This window comes from Rhincodon typus, chromosome 8 (assembly GCF_021869965.1).
Source record: "Rhincodon typus isolate 14 chromosome 8, sRhiTyp1.1, whole genome shotgun sequence".
NCBI lineage: Eukaryota > Metazoa > Chordata > Chondrichthyes > Orectolobiformes > Rhincodontidae > Rhincodon > Rhincodon typus.
In genome coordinates, this window is record NC_063339.1 from 77,992,719 (window position 1) to 78,009,790 (window position 17,072).

Below are 17,072 nucleotides of genomic sequence, written 5' to 3' on the forward strand. Positions count from 1 at the left end.
GATGTCGATAGTTAGGAATAAAGGGATCGAAGTAAATTGGGAGAAGCAGGAACAGTACTGATTAGCCAGGATCATTTGGAATTGCAGAGCAGACCCAAAGGACCAAGTGGCGTACTTGTGCTCCTGTATTCTATGTTCCTATTTGATGCAGTTGTCCTTCCAGTTTTTAAGAGATTTTTGAACTTGATCTTAAACAAAGTTTGACAAGTTTCAGTGCATCTTGTACATGGTATGCACTGCTGCCATTGTCCGTGAGCAGTGGAAGAGTGAATTTTGCAGGTGATGGAAGGGTTGCCAGTCGGACAAGCAGCTAAGTCCAGAATAATATTAAGCCTTTTGGTGTTGGATTTACACCATGCAAGTAAATAGAGAGTATCCTATCACACTTTGTAGATGTTAGGCAAGCTTTGGGGTGTCGAGAGATGAGTTACATCCTGCCGACTTCCTAATCTCTGATTTTCTTTTGTGTACGCAATATTTATAAGCTGGTCCACTTCAGTTTCTGGTCAGTGGTAAGCGCCCAGGATGTCAGTGCAGGATAATAATGCTGTTGAACTTTAAGGGGAAATAGTTAATTTGATTCAGTCTTGTCGGAGTGGTCATCGTGCTTGTGCAGTGCAATTGCCTCATATCAGTTCTTGACAGATCCTCCTCCGTATAAACATGGCCATTTCAATATAAGAGAAATTGTGAAAGTTACTGAACCCTCCACAATAGCCCGACTTCTGGATGGAAATTAATAATCTGCTGTCTGATGTTTGGTTTGGGTTCCACCAACCCGCTCGGCCCAGTTCCAAACATGGATAAAAGATCTGAACTCGAGATGATTGCATCTGCCCTTGTCACCAAGGCAGCATTTGGCATTAAGGAACCAGAGCAAGATTGGAGTGGATGGCAGTCAGGACATTCTGCACTGGATGGAGTTATATCTAGCACAGGAAGATGGTGTTTGGAGGCCAACCATTTCAGTTCTGACATCACTGCAAGAGTTCCTTTGGGTTGTGGCTTTAAGTCCAACCATCCTCTTTTCATCAATCACATTCCTTCCAACATAAGGTCAGAAGTGGGAGTGTTAATGTTCAGCATGGTTGCAATTCCTTCACTTGCTGGGGCAAAATCAGAGCTTCTAATCTAACAACACTGCAGGTGTAGTGACACTAGCTGGACTGCAGCAGTTTAATTAGATGGTTCACCATCATCTTCTGAAAGACAGTTACGGGTGGGCAATAAAAGCTGATCTTGCCAACAATGCTCACATCCTATTGGGGGGGGGGGGTTGGGAAAGTAAGTAATTTGCTACGATTCCCATTATCGTCAGATGGAGTCCTGGGAAAAGAGAGCGCTTTCACAACAGATGATCAGAAATTGCAGAATGAAACTAAGCTCATGATAGCCACACTGAAATCATGACAAGACAAAACAAAACAAAATGCCCTCTTGCAGTGGTAGTGTCCCTGCCTCTGGACCTGGAGGCCTAGGTTCAAGTCCCACCGCTTCGAGATGTGTAATAACATCTCTGAACAGGTTGATTATAGAAATAGGTACAGGTATATCCTTAACATTTTAGACCCTGTACAGATGGGATAAGAAACAAAAACACCAAACAAAGCAATGAGCCTTTCTCGAGATAGGAGAACACTTGACGAATTGGTCGTTTGGTCTGTAAGTATACTATGATCGTCTAAAAAGCCTCTTTCTGTGCTGTAACCATGGTGACTCTCGTGGAGGATGAGTTTGCACTTGGGGATTTTGGTTCAATTTATTCTGGTCTGGCCTTGATGGTTATGCTGTGCTCATATATTTTGCTGAGGAATGACTAGTATGTACTTTCATTGCAGGTCTACAAACAGAAGTCCTCTGCTCGGAACATGATCCTCACCAACACCAAGAAGGTAGGACTAACCTGCAGTGAAATATTTAAAATTGGTGGTAAATTAATGGGCTGTACACAAGTCACGAGGGAAAGCGAGAGCATTTCAGTGTCAATTAGAGAATTGAAGCAGCAGCCCTTGCAGGTTTTGGTGCACTGGGCTTTCTGTTTTTATGGTCTTGTATGGTTAAAAGGATTTTGAGATATCAAAGACCAGTAGCTTGAACAGAATACGACAGTTTGAAGTGAAGGTATACACAAGGTGAGGTCAGTGTATGTGACTGAGCAATCAACAGCTTGTAGCACATAGTTAATGGTAGCTCACTACGTTCTACTATAATTTGAATTATTGAATGTGTTGATTCAAATATCTTGTATTGTTGTCTGACCTCAGCTCGCTCACCAATGTATGCGAGAGGTACGGAGGGCTGCTATCCAGGCACAGAAAAACTGTAAAGAAACGCTGCCTCGAGCCCGGAGGCTAACCAAAGAGATGCTTTTGTACTGGAAAAAATATGACAAAGTAGAGAAGGAACATCGAAAGCGAGCAGAGAAAGAAGCTCTGGAACAGCGAAAACTTGATGAAGAGATGCGCGAGGTTAGAGAACTTTTTCCTGGTATTTTACTCTTGATAGAGCAATTATCAGAGGACAAATTTCTGTGATAGAGAAGTAGATACATCACTTGTGCTGTTTCTGGCCAATTTTGTCAGGCGTCAATATGCTTTTAACCAGCCAGACAACAAAGACCGGTAGCCTGGAACTCCCTTTCAAATGATACTAAGGTCTGAAAGAGTTAAAGTAAGAAAAGGTTGCTTAAAGCTGGTTTGTATTGCCTTGAATTTTTAAGGGTGTGTGGTGGTCTTATTGTGGTGTTCATATGGACATAGAAGAGCAGTTGTTGGTCCATTTAATCAAATATTTTCCTGGCTCCTATCTCCTTGCTGTTTTTGGATCCCTTAGTGTACTTGCTGAACAAAAATTTTATGTCAGTCGTTTGGAGAGAATACCATGTTTCCACCAGTACTTACCTGAAAAATTGCTTCCTGACATCACCCCTGTTGCTGTAATTTCAAGAGTTTGCTTTTTATTCTGGGTAATGGAACTCATTTTTAATCCTATCAAATATAAGATAATTTGTGCAGTCTATCCCCATAATCTAATCATTTGAGCACTGATTTTGTTTTGGTAAATCTGCACACAACACCTTGTCCAAGGCTATTTAAGCCATACTCAGCTGTGATGCATAAATGTAGTACTCCAGATCTGATCTGATCTGATCTGGGATTTCTGTAAATGATTTTGTTTGCCTAAGCATAAAGGGAGGTTTAGTGTGAGCTGCTACTCTATCTATTCCACAATCCAATTTTTTTTAGTGATCCAAATAAGATGTAGAATGGTTTATTTGCTCCTACTATTGAAGTGAGGAAAATCAAACCCTGAAAATTACAAGCCTGTGGGTTGACATGGGTTGTAAGGAGTTTATTTGTGGATATTAGATGGGAAAGATTTATGACCAGTTAGAGATCTATAGATTCCCTATGATCTCACTGATGTGATGGAACTCTTCGAATGGATTATGCTATTGGACGATGGCAATCTAAATAAATGATTGAAGTGGAAGATTCAATGTAACATTTCTGAACTCACAATGGCACAGAACTAGGTGCAAGATGGTTGATGTGGATTTGGAGAATCAAAGTGAGTAGGCAAAAATTTGGTAGATGGCGTGCAATGTAAAGAAGTGTTGAAGTTGTCAACTTCGGACAAGTAGAAAGTGAGTTCCTTAAGTGGTGTGACCATTCGTAGGGACTCGTGAACAAGGACTCCTGAGTCATTGAAAGTTTACTGCAGGTGTAGCAAGCGATTGAGGTAAATATTGGCTTTTATTACAAGAGGACTTTCAGCAATTATATCAAGCCTGGGGGAGACCTCACCTAGAGTATCATGTGCAGTTTAGTCACCTTGTCCAAGAAAACATATACTTGTCAATTAAGGCTCATTCATCAACCTGTTTCCTGTGATGAACAGATGAGGAAAGATTAGATGGTCATGCAAATTACCTTTTATAGATGTTCCAAACGCTTCTCCTTTCACATGATGCTGCAACTTTGAGCTTTGTGTATTCTGGGAAGCCGTCTTCTCAGTGTTTACTCATCACTATTAGACAACTTTTAAAACCTGCTTTTGTTGACCCATAGGCAAAAAGACAGCAGCGGAAGTTGAATTTCCTTATCACGCAAACAGAGCTGTATGCTCACTTCATGAGCCGGAAGCGAGCTTCTGGAAATGACGCCTTGCAGGAGGAAATCTTGATGAAGCTGGATGACAGTGTGATCTTCAGACAGATTGACATTGGAGGTGGTGTGATGGTTAATGTCAGTCAGGAGGATTATGGTAAGAATGATGGAAATATGTGCATTTGGTTCAGTAAGATCCTGTAAGTAAGGGGTGTGTGTGTTTGACCAACATGCAGACCTCTATGCTGCTGTTCACCATGGTGCTTTCAAACCTTTTGATATCAACTTCTGAGGGCGCAATAGAACCTTGAGTTAACCTCACTTTCTTACCTTAAAGACTTGCTTTCCCCATATTGTTTCCTGTCTTAGATAATCCCTTTTTTATGTGGCTGCATTTCCTTGATTTTCCTCATGAGCCTCCAATATCTCGTTATCAAATAAATACAAATTATCAAAACAGCTTTCAGGTATGGCTCAGTACCTAAAGACGACAACTGGAAACTGTTTCTTCATTGTGAAGACTCCTTAATGAAGAATAACACTATTGGTGGCATGTTGTGGGAGTGCAATGCTTGTGAAACGATGTTCTTGTAAATATCTGCCCATTCAGGATAGGAGCAAGGTACTGCAAGAATGTAATGTTTTGGAAATAACATCTTGCTCAAACTGCCATAGCCCTAACTCATGCTCAATAAGCAGTAGTCTACTACATCTTGTTCTGATTGATAGCTTCATGATTGGTGAAATGTGTGGAGATCTTCATGAAAATGTCTCCTTCTTATAGAATAGTGCTCCTAAAGGAAGATTCTGGAGAAAAAGCAACATTAGCTAGTAATTTCTGGGGATAAGATTCTTCGTGACCTGCCTTGACCATACCTTGTTTCTCAGTTTACATGTGATTTGAGAGAAAGTGGGCTTCAACATGCACTCAGCACAACAATCCTTGTAACCTGCTCCTCCAAGTAGATTATATTCCAGAAAGTTTAGAAGAACGAGATGTGATTTTCATTGTAATATCTAAAATTTTGGTAGAGGGCTTAATGAGCTAGGTATCTGGGAAGCTATTTCATATAGAAAGACAGGTGGGAAGGAAAGTTGGTGTGGCAGCACTGTTAATAAGTGATGAAATCAGGACAGTTGAGAGATGTTCAAGGCTTCGTTGATGTAGGCTGCATTTGGGTGGAGGTATGTAACATCCCAGGCATTAGGGTAGTAGTGGTGTGTAGATCCCACCCCACCAAGCTGTAGCCACACTGTAGGAAAAGATATAAATCAATGAATAATAGGCGCATGTTAAAAGATTAGAGCTATAATTATGGATGACTTTAATCTCCATGTTGATTGGGTGAATCAAGTTGGCAACGGTAGCTATGATAATGAATTCAGAGTCCATTAGGGATGATTTCCCAGACCAATATATCATGCGCCCACCAGGGAGCGGGCTATTTTTGATCTGATATTGGATAATGAGGTAGCAGTGATCATAACATCATAGAATTTAACCTTCAATTTGGTAGTGAGACACTTAGATTGGAAACAGCTGGTTAACTTAAAGGGAATTGTAATGAAATGAGGATCAAGAACAGGGAAGAAATGGCAGACATTTAAGGAGGTAATACATGACTTAGAGCAAAAATGCATCCCAAAAAGGAGGAAAGATACTAAGAGGGATAAACCAACCATGGCTAACAAAGAAAATTAAGGAGAGTGTTAAATGAAAAAAGGGGGTAAAAGTCAGTGATAGCCTCGAAGACTGGGATAAATTAAGAATCCAACAGAGGAGGACTAAAAAGATAATGAAGCAAGGGAAAATAAACTATGAGGCAGACTAGTGAGGAATATAAAAACTGACGAGCTTCTTTAAATACATAAAAACCAAGGTGGAGGTCTAAAGTGGACATAGGCTCCTTAGAAAATTAATCTGGGAGATGGTCGTGGGGGAACAAAGAAATGGCAGAAGAGTTGAACAATATATTTGGCATCAGTCTTTATGTGGAGGATACGTTGAACGTACCATTAATACTAAAGAATAACTGGGGAGGAATTAAGTACCATAACTGAAGTAGTAGTATTAGATAGGCTAATGGGCTAAAGGCAGATACCTGACCAGATAGCTGGTTGTAATTTTCCTTGGTTTTTTGAGAGCCTGAGGAATTATAGGATTGGTAAAAGGAGACAAATCTTTACGAATCCCCATTGTTGACCATCCTGTTCAGAGCCTGTACGGAGATCATAAACCCATTTTCCAGATTCTTTAAGCTGCATAGTCAATCAGGCCTGCGCTTGCTGTAGAATATAAAGCAGGCAGGAATGTTAGGATACAAGAATAAAGTAGAAAGCCTGGGATTTTAATTTACGCACAGAGTGGTCTTGACATGGGTCTGTGATTATGCAGTGGTCAGCACGCCTGCCCTAACTTTGACTATGCACTATATTACAAGTCCTCTTCACACTTGCCAGCAAGTAAAATCTGGCGCCGAAACATATTGATGTGACTTAGCAAATTTTTCTTCTTTCACAAAATGCACCCAAAGAAACAAGTTAAGTAAGAAAGTCAGCTGCACCTTGTCATCAGAGCTGAACATGCATTGAGACTGTTCTGTAGAAAGTGAAACAGTGGTAAAGAACAGTTTGTCTGATGAATGCCTTCAGCTAATCATGTCTGTGTTGGCTCTCTTATAGGACTATCCAACTAATTCTGCTCTCCTCTTTCCCCATAATTTTCCCATGTAATTTTTCCATTAAATTTTTCTTTGCTTTGAAATGTGTGCACAATTCTCTTTTGAAGGAGAGACAGTTACAAGGTAGCTAATGTTACTGGACGATTATCAAGAACACAGATTAATGTTCTGGGGTCATGAGTTTGAAACCCACCATGCTTGATGATGAAATTTGAAATCAGTAAAACAAAAATCTGGCATATAAATGTAACCCAAGGACAGCTATGTAGGTTGTCATAAAAACCTGTCTGGTTCACTAATTTTCTTCAGGGAAGGAAATGTGCCATCCAGACCTGATCTGGTCTACATATCACTCCTAAAGCACAAGAACTATTAACCCAGCCTCTGAAGTGACTGAGCAAGCCACTCAGTTGGACCTAACTACTGTAGCAAATGTGAAGTGAGAAAATAACTCTTTCACATGTGGTTCAGTTGAGGTATCCAAGGGGACATTGGATGATTATTGAAGTGGAAGCAATGCAAGGGTAAGGGGAAAAGACCAGAAACTGACAGTAATTCTTGATGTTTGTACAAGAGAGTCAATGCAGATATGATGGCCCAGATGGCCCAAATGGCCCCTTTCTGTGCCATAACACTTGTACGATTTTGTGAATGTTACTAAAACATCTTTAAGCATCCTTATAAGGACAGCATTTCGGATAACAGCAATTCACTATCTTGTATTTGAAAGTTTTTGCCGTTCCCGGTTCTCTGTATCCCGTTTAAAATGTACCTTCCTATTTCTGTCTAAGGTTTAACCCTGGTGATGACCCCAGACAAATTAGTTCAGAAGGCATGCAGGTTGCTTGATACTGAGTAAGGTATCCTGAGCCATGGTGAATCACTGAATAGAAGTTTAAACTGTGGAGTTATTAAACCCAAGAATGACCAAAAGCTTACATGTATTTATTGGCTCCACTGTTTCACAAGTTGAACCTTTCATCCTTGATACTCAGTGCATTTCTTTTTGAGGGGTTGGTGAACAGCCTCATTTTTACAGAACCAAGCACGCAGCTGGCGACCAATGTGTGCAAATTAATAAAAACTAACTTTGAAACAAGCTACACTGCAACAGAAGTATGCAGGTTGTAAAAAAATTTTTAAAAAAAGGCTGTAAGGGAATCCACCAAATGGGAGATTATCCTTGGATTGGGAATTCAAGTTGAGAGCATTTTTCTCTCCTTTTCCTGACCCCGCAGCTTCATCAATAAGAGTTAAACTGTCCAGAGAAGACCGAGTGTAACAGATAAATTATTATCATGTTGAAATCTTACTGCGTGTACCTGAATGTGTATATGGTCATTTACAGCCTTTTAATGTATGTGTAGTTTACATACTTGCTTTTTAACCATGAATCTTTGCATTTCATGTGTCACAGAAGTGCTCTGTCAATAGACCGCTGTTAGAAGGTACACAAGCTGGGCCCTGGGTGCCCCAATGGAATGTCCCATTCAACTCCGTACCTGTTCTCCCTTGGATACTGAGAGTACTGTTCTGATTTTCAATCAAATAGAGTTTTGCTTGGGTTAATATTTTTGACATTGTTTTATTCTTTACGTCCAAGTTTGTTGCTCTTGTTTTTAAATTGCTTTATGACTGATTTCAAACCATACTGAGGGTCCTAAATCTTAAAACCTATCAGTCAGATTTTCCTTTGAATTTTTGGTCCCTGTACTCTTAACATTGGTGATGATTTGTTTAATTAGTACACTAATACCCTAAGGAATTCTCTACTTATTCTTTCGTACCTTGCCAGCTCAAATCTGCTTTATGAAACCACCTCAATATTTTCCTTTTCAGTCATGATTTTAGTTTCCCGTCTTCACCTCACCATGCCCTTCCTTTCTCCTCAAGCTCAGTGTGCATCATTTCCTAATTCCTGCAGAATTCTGTCCATATATTTATGGAATCAGATATGTAGCACAGAAACAGACCCTTTGGTCCAACTCATCCATGTTGACCAGATATCCTAAATTAACCTAGTCCCACTTGCCAGCTTTTGGTCCATATCCCTCTAAACCCTTCCTGATAATGTACCCATCCAGATGCCTTTTAAGTATCGTAATTGTACCTGCCTTTACCACTTGCTTTGGCGGCATGTTCTATACACACACTACCCTCTGTGTGAAAAAGTTGCCCCTCAGGTCCTTTGTAAATCTTTCCCCTCTCACTTTATACCTATGCTGTCTAGATTTGGACTCGCCTAACCTTGGTTTGGCTTGGCTATTGACCTTATCCACGCCCCTTAGGACCTTATAAACCTCTATAAGGTCACCACTCAGCCTACAACATTCCAGTGAAAAAAGCCTGTTTGGCCTGTCTGTATAGCTCACACCCTCCAATCCTGGCATTATCCTTGCAAATCTTTTCTGAACCCTTTCAAGTTTAACAATATCTTCCCTACAGCAGGAGATAAGATTGAATGCAGTATTCTAAAAGTGGCCTCACCAATGTCCTGTACAGCTGCAACATGACATTCCAACTCCTGTACTGAATGCATTGACCAATGAAGGCAAGCATGTCAAATGCCTTGTTTATCACCCAATCCACTTGCGACTCCATTTTCAAGGAGCTGTGCACCTGCACCCCTCAGTTTCTTTGTTTGGGAACACACCCCCATGGCCCTACCATGACGTGTATAAATCCTGCCTTGATTTGCCTTACCAAAACCTTCCATTTATCTAAATTAAATTCCATTTGCCACTGCTCGGATCATCTGATCAACGTCCTGCTGTTCTCCAAGGCAATCTTCTTCACTGTCCACCACACCACCAATGTTGGTGTCACCTGCAAACTTAATAACCATTTCCTTCAGTATTCACATCCAAATCATTTTTATAAATGACAAAAAGCAGTGGACCCAGCACTGGTCACAGGCCTCCAGACCGAAAAGTAACCCTCTACCACCACCATCTGTCACCTTTTGAGCCAATTTTGTATCCACTTGGTTAGCTCTGCCTGGATTCCATATAATCTAACCTTGCTAACCAGTCTACCATGCGGAAACTTGTCGAATCCCTTGCTGAAGTGCATACAAAACAATGTCTACTGCTCTGCCTTCATCCATTTTCTTTGTTACTTCTTCAAGAAACTCAATCAAGTTAGTGAGATACTATTTCCCACGCACAAAATCATGCTGACTATCCCTAATTTGTTCTTGCCTTTCCAAAAACATGTAAATCCTGTCCCTCAGAATCCCCTCCAACAATGTAACCAGCACTGATGTCCAGCTAACCGGTCTATAATTCCCTAGCTTTTCCTTACCACCTTTCTTAAATAATGGCACGATATTAGCCAACCTGTAGTCTTCTGGCATGTCACCCGTGGCTATCGGTAATACAAATATCTCAGCAAGGGGTTCAGTAATCTTTTCCCTAGCTTCCCACAAAGTCTGGGATACACCTCATCAGGTCCTGGGAGTTTATCCATCTTTATGCATTTTAAGACAGCCAGCACAAAAAAAAACCTCTTCTGTAATACCAACACATTTCAAGATATCACTATTTCTTACGTCAAGGTGAAGCCAAGGGTTAGGGGTGTGCAGGAAGGTGAAGTGGTGGATGAGGTAACGAGTGCAGTTGAGGTGGATGGTAATCTGAGGTAAGAGGGGTTGAGATTAGAGTGGAGCTATCTGAGACAGAGTTGGGAGAGGTGCAAGTGAAGCCAGAGGTGATGAGCTTGTGGATTGTGGTGGAAGTATTTCTCATATCTCTAACAATAACTTGAGCCTATTGTTGTCCTCTAATTTGATCAATTCTTTGCGATCTCTCTGACATTGAGTTGTACGATAGAATACTTTAAAGGGTCACATCTTGGTTCTCTGCTGATCTTGGATTAAGGTTCAAAGATGTAGTTGCACATCCCATCTGAATGTCCAGGTCAGCTCTTCTGAACATTCTACATTTTGTATGCCACCGAGCAGTTGTCAAAAAACCTTGGTGCCACCTGCAAGCTCCCTATATCTTAGGAATGCCACTGCCAAACCATCTGTATGTTCAAACATATTCGTTCTCGTCCACTGACAATTGAGTAGCAAATGCATATATATATCAACAATAATATCTTAATTCTTATCTCAATGCCTTTTTGTTTCATTCTTAATTATGACACTATATCCCCCACCTTGATGAACTTCACATTCCAACAGAGGGATGTGCCCCATTGGTTGAGAAGCACTGTCCTAGATAACCAACAAGGTGAACTGGCCCCTTTTTAACCAACCCGAACTCCAGTAAGGGCTTCACTATGCACCTTTGTCTTAATGTGTGCATTATTTTCTGTTTTGCAGATAGTGAATACTACAAAGCACAGGCACTGAAGAATGCAGAGGATGCTTTTCGAGTACAGCAAGCCAAAGTGAGTGGCTCAAGTTTTAACTATATTGAAGATTGTGTTCCACTTGTTCATCTCCTAGCCTAGTCCCTGAAGTGCATGCCATTTTTAACAGTAATGAGTTTGTTTTGTTTTGTGCTATAATTTCACCTGATCTGTTTTGAAGCAGCACAGAATGTAAATTTGTACTAGTTCACTGATCAGGAATGAGTCATACGGGTGTTTGGTAATGCATTTGATATGCACTTGGGGCACCATTTGTCAGCATGAGGCACTTCGTTATAGCCACTAAATGCCACCATCTTTACGCTGCTGCAGCAAAGCATCTTTGCTTCAGTTGCAAGAATTCATTCTACTTACTGTTATTACTCTGACCATGGAGCCATCTTGCAACATAAAAGTCAATTTACTAATTTATTATCAGGTTGGGGGTTTGTTTGTGCTTTAAATTTGGCCTGTCCTGAACATGAGGTGAGATTGCCTTCTCTCACGAGACAAAAAGTTATTGTAGCAAATGGGAGCGACACCCTACCCATTCCAGGAATTAGTTTGTAAACCGTTTAAGAACGTTGGTTAGGCCACAGCTAGTGTAGAGCGTGCAGTTCTGACATCCACATTACTGGGGGGATGTGACAGCACTGGAAAGAGTGCAGAGGAGATTTACTAGGATATTGCCTGGGCTAGGCAGTTTCAGCCATGAAGAAAGATTTGGGTTTTTTTCCCTTTGGAGGAGAGGAGACTGAGGCAGGATATGATGAGATGTACAAAATTAAGGGGCATAGACAGGGAGGAACTTTTTTCCGAGGTGGAGTGATCAATGACCAAGAGACAGAGATTTAAGATAAAAGGCAGGAGGTTTAGAGGGAATGGGTGGTGGAAATCTGGAACTCATTGGCTGTAAGCGTGGGAGAAGCAGAAACCCTTGGAACATTTAAGAAGTATTTAGATATTCACCTGTGATGCCAAGCCAGACAAGACTGTGTACCAACTGGTGGAAAATGTGATTAGAAGATTTAGGTGTTGTTTTTGACTGGAACAGGTGAGATGGGCTAAAGAGCCTTTTCCTGTATTGTAGACCTCTAGAACTCTGCTTCCAGGGCATTTGCAAACTTCCTTAAATAAGGAGACTGATGCTGGGGACTGAATTTCAAGGAACAGTCATATTGGACTTAAAAACATTAAGGTTTGTCTGTCCACAGATGCAGCCAAACCTGCTGAGTTTCTCCAGCATTCTCTCTTCATCCCACTTGATTAGTATTTCATCTACCACCTTCAATATTCATTCCCTTCACCACTGACAAATAATGGCAACAGCGGTGTGTGCCATTTACAAGTTGCACTGCAGCAACTCTCAAAAGTCCTTCAACAGTAACTTCCAAATCAAAACCTCTACCACCTATGAGGACAAGGCAGCACATCTATGTAAATGCTACCATCTGTATGTTCCCCTCCAAGCCACCAGCCATCCTGATTTGGAACTATTTCACTGTTCCCTTAATGCAGCTGGTCCAAAATCCTGGAACTCCTTCCCTCAGATTTTTCTACACCCTGAGGATGGCAGCAGTTCAAGAAGGCAGCTCACCACCTTCTGAAGTGGAATTGGGGGCATACAATAAATGCTAGCCTAGTCAATAATACCCATATTCTGTGAACAAATTCAAAAACAAATTCTTTTGACAATTCCATTTTAAATATTTCTCTAGTCCAAGAAACTACCATTGACCAATTCTTCCTCTTTGCTGCCGTTGTCCATGAGCTCTAACTTAGCTTGCAAACCCTTTGTACAGCACTTTATCATGTGCCTTTGGAAGCATGTAGGCAAACAGTTGCAATGCCAAGAAACAAAGATTAAAATGATGATTGAAAGCTCTGTTTTTTTAAAAAAAAAGTCTTCAGGTAGGACAAGGAAGAAATGGAGAGGTGAACATGTGTAAGTGGGGAGTTGCAAAGAGTGCAATGAATTGATACAAAGGCTCAAGCTGGGGTTATGTAAAGTTGGACTTAAAAGAATAGCAGAAAGCAAGAAGGGAAATTTAAGGCAGTGGATAGGTGGAAGACGTTTGCAGATGAAGGACTTTGATTTTCTGTCTCCAACACATTAAATTCATCTGTCAGAGGTGTGGGTGATGTGCAGGAGAGATTTAATGTTATCAAGGATGAATTGGAGGATGTGGAGAATGAAAAGCCATTGGGAAATGGAAGAATCATGGCTGAAGAAGAAAGAAGTCTTGTAATCTGTATTTGCCTTATTCCAGGAGGGAGTGTATTTTCCTGCACTGGTGCCTTGTGTCAACCTGCCTGTGTGCCAAGTCGTATTGATATCCCTAATCTTGTGGACAGCGGTACCTTCAGTTGTCTCTACTTTTGGAAAATAGTACCTTGGTACAATAAGAGAGGATTACACTGGCTTTTCTGTGATGTGGAAGGGATTTGTTTGCGATGAGTTCACTCTGCTGGTTCATTTTCTGTTCATGGACTTTCTCCATTAATGAACAAAGTTTATAACTTAGCACTTAGAAAATTATAAAAACCAAAAGAACTGCGGATGCTGTAAATCAAGAACAAAAACAATGTTGCTGGAAAATTCCAGCAGGTCTGGCAGCATCTGTGAAGGAAATAGTGGAGTTAATGTTTCAGGTCCGGTGACCCTACTTCAGAACTGTGTTCTGAGGAAGGGTCACTGGACCCGAAACATTAACTCCGCTATTTCCTACTTGGAAAATTACACCTAACTGTGCTGTAACAGATCTACTTTTTAATGTTCTACGCTCAACTATATTGGCCAAATGTGAGAGTAAAATTAGAATGAAAAGCCTCTACTGGCTGAAAGAGATTATCTGAATCTATTATGGAAGGTGTGGTTTTTGAGTTTTTTTTAACCTTTCACAGATATTTTATTCTCCCAGCAGGCAGTGTGACAACTGATTAAAATTCTGAATCATGCACTGAGAGTCTTGCTATAGATGGTTGTGTCCACAACAGCATTAAGTTCATAATAAGTTTTTCCTCTTAAAACTGCACTCTTCAACATAACAGCTGACCATTATTGTATGTACTTTTGCTTTCAGACCAGATTGTTCGATGAGGAAGCAAAGGAGAGCCGCATGGCTGCACTACGGGCAGCCAATGAGTCCGGGACTGGTTTTGGGGAGAGTTACAGCTTGGCCAACCCTTCGATTCGGGCTGGTGAAGACATTCCTCAGCCTTCCATGTTCAATGGCAAGCTTAAGGCCTACCAATTGAAAGGCATGAATTGGCTGGCCAACCTTTATGAACAGGTAAAATCCGTCCGTGTGCATGTAACTGAGATTCTTTTCTTTAGTAGTAGCAAGAATCTGATTCACCGCACTATTGTGCCTGATAGGCTATGAGGATTGGCAGTGTGTTTCATCAGCATGATGCAGATGGCATTTCGTGGTTTCTCCCCACTAATTTTGAATGGCTATACTTGTAGAATAGAATAGAATAGAATCCCTACAGTGTGGAAACAGGCCCTTCGGCCCAACAAGTCCACACCGACCCTCGGTGCATCCCATCCAGACCCATCCCCCATAACCCATCTAAGCTACACATCCCTGAACACTATGATGCACTCAGGACCATTTGGCCTCTTGCAGTAACATTGACTGATTTGAAGGGTTTTCTTTTCATGAAGAAGATAATTCAAAGTAGTTGCACCATTTCCAAACCTAAAATTTATCGTTGTGTTGCACAGGACTTGAGTGTCTCACTAACCATAACAACTAACTCCAAATTTTGGGATATCATTGCTTGTATATTTATGTACTATTTCATAGCACCTGTTTGAATGAAGACCTGGCTGCCTTAACTTTGAATGCCTGTGAGTACAAACATGTCTGTCTCCATATGGCTTGATCTTGATTTAAATTTTCTTTTGCTTTCAGGGTATTAATGGAATTCTGGCTGATGAAATGGGACTTGGGAAGACAGTACAGAGTATTGCTTTCTTGGCGCATTTAGCTGAGGTGAGATCTATGAGTTTTGAGTTTTGAATCATCACAGAAAACTGCTGCATGGAGGCAATTTCTTGCTCTTGAGCAACAGAGCTTGAGATAACTTTCACTAGCAAGTGTAACTAATTGTAAGGAGCCTCACCTTTGCTATTTTTTTCCTCTTATACTTTAACTTCTCTTTAACTTATAATACGTTACAATTACCACCATGCCCTTTCATCCAATACTGTAGATCACCTGCTGTCATTTGGCATAAATTTGACATAGGCATCTGATATTTGTAAAAACTGACTGGTTCGGGTATAATAAGGACCACATGTAAAGTCAAGCTGTCTCTACACTGCCTTCCTATGTTCTGTGGGTAGGCACAGTGTAAGCGCACTCCAACAATGTCCAATCATTTGAAAAGAGGCTGCATTGAAACCCTCCTTGCACAATCTTTTTTTAAATCATGATGTACAGATGGCCATGGGTATAATATGCTAATCTAAGGTCCTGGTTCAGACAGACCTACCTTCAATCACAAGCAAATGCTTCGCAATTTGAAATTCAAACTGCTGTGCTATATTTTCTGCAGACGATGTCCACCCTAATCCGCAATGCTTGCCTAATCCCTCACCCCAATATAAGAGCTGATTGAACAGCCTTTTCTGGTTGCGCAGGCTGTGAATGTTTAAATAGCCAGAACTGAGCTCAAATCTAAATCAGATATTTGTACACCGGCTGGAACCGATTTGGCTGTTCGTCCAGAACTTCAACACTGCCTTCTTCCAAATTTATGCTAAGAACACTCCCTTTTGCTCATGTCCCATCTCCATTTCTGCAGTTCCCATATTTGTAGGCTCACTTCCAAAAGTAACTTGAAATTTGTGGTTGACTTGTAAACTGCACAATTTGTGTTATGCTGTTGGTCTGCTGCATTTGTGCAAACACCTCAGTCAGCACTGTGATTCAAATACATGTACTTGAGGTGGAGGCTATTGAATCCTTTTAACACAAAAAAAATCAGTCTTTTGACTAACCAATTTGTTCAGCTGAATTTAGTGCACTTTTATTGATTGACTTGATTCTTGTGCAGAGAGAAAATATCTGGGGTCCATTTCTAATCATCTCTCCTGCCTCCACACTTAACAACTGGCATCAGGAATTCTCCAGATTCGTCTCACGATTCAAGGTAACATAAAAGGAGGAGAAAGCGGTGCCATCAGGCTCTGCAATGTTGGTGTATAAGAAATTAAGTTTTGTAATCGTAGAATGTTGTAGTCATCCCTATTTCATTTTGTAACTCTAGCTTGGAGATGGAAGTGTGTAGCTGTCAGTGCTAAGGGTATTTGAGCTGATTCAGCACTTCCTCTATTCTTCAGGCTTTCTTCGCAGTCTGAATTCTGAAATAGATACAGATGCATTTTATAGGTTGCATTCCAACTCTTACAATTCTGTTTTAATGCCAAATAGTGGTCGAACAAGTTTAATAGTTCAAGTGACAGAGCTGTGCCAGTGCTAAGCTAGAACCAGGCCTTGCCAAGTGCTGTCAGGACCCATACTCTGGAATGAGATGAAGGCAATGGTCTAGAGGTATTATCACTAGACTGTTAATCCAGAGACCCAGCTAATGTTCTGTGACCTGGGTTTGAATCCTGCCGTGGCAAATGGTGGAATTTGAATTCAATAAAATCTGGAATTAAGAGTCTAATGATGACCATGAAGTCATTGTTTGAAAAGCCCATCTGGTTCGCTCATGTCCTTGCCATCCTTACCTGGTCTGGCCTACATGTGACTCCAGACCCACAGCAATGTGATTGACTCTTAACTGCCCTCTGGGCAATTAGGGTTGGGTAATAAATGCTGGCCTAGCCCACATCCCATTAATTAATGTTTTAAAATCATCCTTATGCATTGTGTTCACTACATCATTAGACCAGATTACTTGTTTGGAT

General features: G+C 40.9%; 1 protein-coding gene across 1 annotated transcript in view; it reads left to right on the plus strand.

Annotated features, from left to right (window-relative positions):
* The first annotated feature begins 1,773 nt into the window (after nt 1-1,773).
* Nucleotides 1,774-17,072, plus strand: part of ino80 (INO80 complex ATPase subunit) — a 55,269-nt gene continuing 39,970 nt past the window's right edge. Inside the window, exons 1-7 of the mRNA XM_048600479.1 lie at nt 1,774-1,892; nt 2,265-2,468; nt 4,071-4,266; nt 11,118-11,185; nt 14,230-14,439; nt 15,067-15,147; nt 16,214-16,309. Coding sequence (XP_048456436.1) covers nt 1,869-1,892; nt 2,265-2,468; nt 4,071-4,266; nt 11,118-11,185; nt 14,230-14,439; nt 15,067-15,147; nt 16,214-16,309 — 879 coding nt within the window. The 5' untranslated portion in view covers nt 1,774-1,868. The remainder of the gene's footprint in view (nt 1,893-2,264; nt 2,469-4,070; nt 4,267-11,117; nt 11,186-14,229; nt 14,440-15,066; nt 15,148-16,213; nt 16,310-17,072) is intronic.